Here is a 6,833-nt window from a genome sequence, read left to right as displayed (position 1 = left end):
ATGAAGACTCTGCAATGGCGATGTGGTCTAATCTCAAGGATCGATTCTCTCAAGCCAACGAACCTTGAATTTTCCAGCTACAAAATGCAATTGCTTCTCTCACGCAAGATCATCTTACGATTAGTTCACTCAAATGGAAGGACTATGGGATGAGCTAGTCAATTTCAGGTCACTGCTGTCATATTCTTGTGGCACATTACGTTCCCTAACTAATATGCAACAACAAGATTATATAATGCGTTTTCTGATGGGGCTGAATGATAGTTATTCTCACATCATATTGCTTCTTGAACCTTTTCCTCCGATTAACAAGGTTGTCTTCCTTGTTCTTCAAGAAGAAAGACAACGAGATATTGGATCTATTTTGATCCCTTCTATTCCATCTACTACTTTATCTTTCAGTTCTTCTGGTAAAATATCCACTGGAAACAAGAATTTTATTCGGAAGGACATGCCTTTTTGTTTTCACTATGGAATACGAGGACACATTGTTGATAAATGCTTTAAGCTCCATGGATATCCACCAGGATATCAACCTCAAGCTCGGTCCTCGGTTCCTTCTGCTCATCAAGTTACTTCTACTGATTCTTTACCTCTTTCACATTCACAGTGTTAGTAGCTTTTGGCTCTCCTTAATTCAAAGTCTCCTACTCCTACTCCTCAAGCAGCAAATGTAATTTCATCTTCTTTTGATCATCTATCAGGTAAATCAGTTTCTAGCCATTCTGTTTTTTCCATTACTCACAAAAATTCTCTCAATCTTTTTGGTCATGACTGGATAATTGATATTGGCGCAACGGATCATATGATCCACTTAGTATCTTTGTTTAGTTATTCTCAACCTGTGCACAATACTGTTGTCAAACTTCCTAATGGAGCTTCTGCTCATGTCAGTCACATAGGTTCCATTTTCTTGTCACCAACTCTCATCTTGCATGATGTCCTCTGCGTTCCTTCATTTACTTTCAATCTTTTATCTGTTAGCAAGTTATCTAGTTCATCTTGCTGTTTCATTTTTCTTCATAATGCATGCTTTATTCTGGACCTCATACATTGGAGGACGATTGGGAGGGGACAAGTTAGAGGAGGATTATACATGCTGCAACTTCATTAACCAGTTCATGGCTTTAATTCTAAAGATGTGTCTTCTGTTCCTTCTAGTTTTTCTGATTCTAGAACAATTAATAATGCTTATGTTGATATTTGACATCAAAGGTTGGGTCACCCATCCTTTTCTCGTATGAAGCTTTTGCTTATTTTTTCTTTCATTGTTTCCGAAAATAATTCCAGACATTGTAATGTTTGCCCTCTTGCTAAACATAAGAGGTTGCCTTTTACTTAAATCTAAATCTAAATCTAAATCTGATGCTCGAACTCATTACAATATTTCATTGCTATGGTTGAAACACAGTTTGTTTCCAACATCAAAATCATTCGTTCTGATCATGGAAATGAATTTGCTATGAATCATTTTTTCTCTAGCAAAGGCATTATCCATCAATTGTCTTGTGTAGCCAATACTTAACAAAATTCAGTTGTCGAAAGAAAGCATCAGCACATTTTAAATATAGCTCGTGCTCTTCTTTTTCAATCCAATATCCCTTTGATTTTCTGGACTGATTGTATTCTTATTACAGTATACCTTATTAATAGAACTCCGTCTCCTATCATTTCTAATAAAACTCCTTATGACTTACTCTTCAACAAGTCACCATCATACACACATTTGAAAGTCTTTGGTTCTCTCTGTTATGCATCTACATTAACACATAACATATCCAAGTTTGCTCCAAGAGCTTGTCGTTGCATCTTTCTTGGATATCCTCTTGCTTCTAAAGGTTACAAGCTATATGACATTGATAATCATTCCATCTTTATTTCTCGTGATGTTCTTTTTCATGAGGACATATTTCCTTTCAAATCCATGTCACAAAATCTTGGTCATATTTCAGCTTTTAATCCTTCATCTGTTGTTCTCCCTAATCCTCTTCTTGATCATTCTGACTATATTCCCTCTATTGTTGTTACTTCATCATCCGATCAATCTGTTCTAGATCCCATTCCATCCATAACACTTCCATCTACTTCATGTCGAAGATCATCTAGAACGCATAAGCCACCTAGTTACTTGTAGGACTACCATTGTCATTTAGCCTCTTCTACTACTTGTCCTTCCCCATTATCTTCTCCTTTAATTGGTCCTGAATTAGGTAAGCAATATTCTATCTCTTCATTTGTTTCTTATTCTCAATTATCTTCATCTTACCGAGCATATGCTTTAGCCATTTCTTCAATTTTTGAGTCAAAATTCTATCATCAAGCTGTGAAATTTCCTCATTGGAGGACTGCTATGGAAGAAGAAATTTCTGCTTTACAACAAAATAATACTTGGACCTTAACCACTCTACCACCCAACAAACATCTAATTTGATGCAAATGGGTGTATAAGGTCAAACATAAATCTGATGGAACCCTTCAAAGATATAAAGCTAGGTTGGTAGCTAAAGGTTTCACTCAACAAGAAGGGATCGACTTCTTTGATACTTTTTCACCAGTTGCAAAAATGGTTACAGTCAAATGTTTGTTAGTCATTGCTGCTATCAAAGGTTGGCATCTAATTGAATTAGATGTCAACAATGCCTTTTTGCATGGTAAGTTGAAAGATGAAATTTATGTGTCTTTATCTCCTGGTTTTGGTGAAAAAGAGGATACTAGAGTGTGTCGACTCAATAAATCTTTGTATGGTTTAAAACAAGCATCATGATAGTGGTTTGCTAAGTTTTCTTCCACACTCATTGAACATGGCTTTGTACAGTCAAAAGTAGATTATTCCCTTTTCACTCGATCTCAAGGGTCATCTTTTATTGCCTTATTGGTTTATGTCGATGACATCTTGATAGCAAGTAATGACACTGCAACAGTTCATCCTCTCAAAGTATTTCTTGATCACCAGTTCAAATTAAAAGATCTTGGATCTTTAAAAAATTTTTTGGGACTTGAGGTTGCTCGTAGCTCCAAAGGTATATCTCTTTCTCAAAGGAAATATACTTTGGAAATACTTTCTGACACTGGTTACTTGGGATGTAAACCAGTAAAGACTCCCATGGAACAAGATGTTAAACTCTCTCGGACTGATGGTGTTCCTCTTGAAGATGCTAAAGTTTATCGAAGATTGGTAGGTCGATTATTGTATCTCACCATAACAAGACTTGATATTACTTTTGATGTTCATATTCTTAGCCAATTTATGGACTCACCTCGGCAGCCTCATCTACATGCTGCATATCAAGTGTTGCAGTATTTGAAGTCAGCTCCAGGCCAAGGCCTTTTCTTCCTTGCAAATTCATCTCTCAACTTGAGTGCCTTCACAGATTTTGATTGGGCTGGTTGCCAAGATACTAGACGCTCTCTCACTGGTTTTTGTATTTTTCTTGGTAACTCACTTGTGTCATGGAAGTCCAAGAATCAGGCTATTGTTTCTAGATCCCCTGCTGAAGCAGAGTACCGTGCAATGGCCATTACAGTTTGTGAATTAGTTTGGCTTTCATCCTTGTTGTCTGGTCTTCAACTCCCTCCAACTGTTGTTTCCTTATACTGTGACAGCAAATTTGCAATCCATATTGCTTCGAATCTTGTTTTTCATGAACGAACTAAGCACATCGAGATCGATTGCCACTTCGTTTGTGACAAGATACAATATGGTTTTCTTCAAACTTTTCAGGTTTCTTCCAAGAACCAACTTGCTGACTGTTTCACAAATGCTTTAGGTTTACCTTTATTTTCTATTATGATGTCCAAGCTGAGCCTTATTGAAATTCATGCTCCAGCTTGAGGAGGGTGTTTTAGAGTTAGATAAATTTAATCTTATTATTTTTCCTGCTATTTTGCCAAGTTGTATATAAAGGCACACATGTAATACTTTCAGCTCAGAATATAGAATATTTAAGAATATTTTCTCCCTTCTCTATTATTTACAATATCAATAATAATATTATTCAAATCAAATTCTTAACTTATTTTGTCTATATTGATAGATATATCTTAATTATCTAGTCCAATATATAGCTAGACCTCTCAAATCAAGGTAGAAATTAAGATTTTTACAGCATGCATGCGACAAGGTTCAAAACCAAAGGTGAGCTTTCTAGTACTATCACCATATACAACCATTGAATGAAGTTGATGTAATCTTATATCGTAGCAGTTCCCAAGATCACTCATGTGAACTCAAATGAGCAAGAATGATTGTGTATGTACGTCCACCTTGCTGATGAAACTCAAGACTGTCATGAACTCGATCGGCAAGAAAATCAACACTGGCCTGCAAATTTGTCACCAATTACATAAATTGATCTATAAGATTTTCGAATTACACTTTTGCATAAATGATATGCATCATTTTCTTAAATATTTATAACATAAAGTCGATCTATCGATTGAAGGAATTAGAAAACACAAAGAATATGCTGCAGTGCAAATATATTATATTAATGAATCATATATAGTCTTTCAAAGATTATATTAATGAAGGCGTGTATGGATACTTTACACACACATGAAAGCATTTCTAGTCAAAAGATCAACCATACCAAATTTGCAATATATTTTGCTAAACAAGTTTCCACAGCACAAAAGATGATTGGGCTTTAGACTACAGGTTTTCATGAGGGTTTTTTTCTCTGTTTATATTTGGGTGCTCCTATATATCCAGGCAATATATCATGAGCACTCATGCACTTAGATTCTTTAATTCAGAAAATGCTAAAGAAGTTGGCCTCATGGAAAGGTGCTTTACTCATGAAGGGCGGTAGACTTGTTTTATTAAAATATGTATTGTTTAGTATTCCTATACATTTGTTAACTGTGCTTAATACACCTCGTAGTGTACACTAGTTAAATCAGATTCCTTTACATTTGTTAACTGTGCTTAATACATTGGTGGTAGATTTAACATGTCATACACAAGTTAAATAAGATTTTTGCAGACTTCCTGTGGGGCAGTAACAAGGGGAAGAAGAAAAGGAAATGCGTGACATGGGACACTGTTTGTTGGCCTACGGATGAAGGTGGTCTTGGTATATGGAAGTTGAAAGACATTGAGAAAGTTGTTCATATGAAATTTGTTTGGCAATTTTTGTACGGTAATTCTATTTGGGCCACTTTCTTCAGAGCCAAATATAAAGCTCAACATCACCCATTTATCCGTAAATCATGTTTCCTATGAATCACACTTTTGAAAGGCTTTAAAACCATTGATCAAATCGGTGATTAAAGGGTCTGGATGGATCATAAATGAAGGAAAGATCTCATTCTAGTATGAAAATTGGTCATCTCTGGGGATTCTTGGTGAATTATCGGATGTTACGGATACCTCTTTGACCGTAGGTGGATTTTTTTTTTTAATAGGGAGAAAATTCAGGAGCAAGTGGGGAATCACATTTGTGAAGAGCTAAAGTCACAATATATTCAAATTTCTTGGCCCAAATATTCCTATATAGAGAGCAGAGCAGAAAAGAAATTTTTCTACATCTTCAGTTTGCCTTTTGACCAGGATATAATGTAGTCGCATATTTCTATGGCCTCTAAACTTGAATGCTGTAAAATGGCTGGTTATAAATCTTTAAATCAGTCGCTATCTACTTTTGGGAGAGATTCCAATTTTTTCTTGGAATTATTTTGAGGTAGCGTTGAGTCTAAAATTTGGGCCAACCTATACATGGGGTGGTAAAATTTATCAATGGATATCCAAGGCTCAGGCGGTCTCATAGATCAATGTAGTGATTGGTATTCTTCCATCTTTAATTAGCTAGTTCCTATGATTATATAGATGTAAAACACGAATGGAGGGGATTGTTGAAACATGGGAGCAAGTGGTTTATAAGGTCAAGAATTTGTTGGCTCAAATTATCTGCACAAAATGGAATAAGCCATTCATCTAATGCTCAAATGATGTGATTTTACAACAACTAGGTGTAATGAAGATGCCCGTACAGAGAAAAATATTCAGATTTTGAAGTAGATGCACCCAGCACATGGTTTAATGTAGATGAAAGTAGTCTTGGTAATACTGGCAGAAGCGGAGGTGGTGGTATTCTTCGTGATGCGGATGTCAACATGATCTTTGCTTTTGTCAGGTTCTGTGGTATAAACTCCAACAATGTTGTTGAGATCTGAGCCCTCTCAAACGGTATTTGATTATGTGCTCAGATGAATATAACCCACATAGAGGTTGAATCTGATCCGAAACTTGTGGTTAATTGATGGGAGAAAGATGGGCAAGTTCCTTGGCGGAGTCAGAGGTAATGGAACAGGGCAAGATTGACTGCTCGATTGAGGGTGGTGAGGCTACATCATACTTTTAGGGAAACAAATCACATTGCCGACAAATTAGCCAAAATGGGCACTAAAGGTATGGATTTCTTCTTTTATAATAAAAACAATCTTCCTAAGGATATTCTGGTAGCTATTTGCATGGATCAAGTAGATTTCCATATAATTCGCTGTCGATAATAGGTATGCTATAGGTTTTTCTTATCTTTATTTTTTGTGCAGGTATGGTATATTATTTTGGTTTTGTATTTATTATAATTTTTCCTTTAATATTTTGTATAATGTTTTGTGGTTTTGCTTTGGGTCTTGCATTTTTTTGATACCTGGGTTTGGAATTTTTGATTATTTATAACACCCAGGCGTCCGGTTGTAATCACGGTTTTTTTTACCGTAAGTGAGGGCTATCAATAAAATTGGAGTACTGTCATTTTCTTAAAAAAATAAAATAAAATTAAGCAATCTTTTTATCTACAATATACCATGCATATATATACCATCTTTTT

General features: G+C 35.6%; 1 protein-coding gene across 1 annotated transcript; it reads left to right on the top strand.

Moving 5' to 3' along the window:
* The first annotated feature begins 2,563 nt into the window (after positions 1-2,563).
* LOC121234514 (uncharacterized mitochondrial protein AtMg00810-like) lies at positions 2,564-3,832 on the top strand. Its single transcript, XM_041130467.1, has 2 exons — positions 2,564-2,716; positions 2,816-3,832. The coding sequence occupies exons 1-2, from the start codon at positions 2,564-2,566 to the stop codon at positions 3,830-3,832; spliced, it is 1,170 nt and encodes a 389-aa protein (XP_040986401.1).
* The last annotated feature ends 3,001 nt before the right edge of the window (positions 3,833-6,833 follow it).

The sequence above is a fragment of the Juglans microcarpa x Juglans regia genome, chromosome 6D, assembly GCF_004785595.1.
Source record: "Juglans microcarpa x Juglans regia isolate MS1-56 chromosome 6D, Jm3101_v1.0, whole genome shotgun sequence".
NCBI classification, from domain to species: domain Eukaryota; kingdom Viridiplantae; phylum Streptophyta; class Magnoliopsida; order Fagales; family Juglandaceae; genus Juglans; species Juglans microcarpa x Juglans regia.
The sequence above is the reverse complement of the archived record's forward strand: the minus strand, read 5'-3'. Positions and strand labels throughout refer to the sequence as shown.

Excerpts from the sequence above, each read along its gene's own strand:
- LOC121234514 (XM_041130467.1), top strand. The coding sequence starts at position 2,564 with ATGGTTACAGTCAAATGTTTGTTAGTCATTGCTGCTATCAAAGGTTGG. Across the intron at positions 2,717-2,815 it reads GTGAAAAAGAGGATACTAGA|TCAAAAGTAGATTATTCCCT; the intron begins GTGTGTCGACTC and ends GGCTTTGTACAG.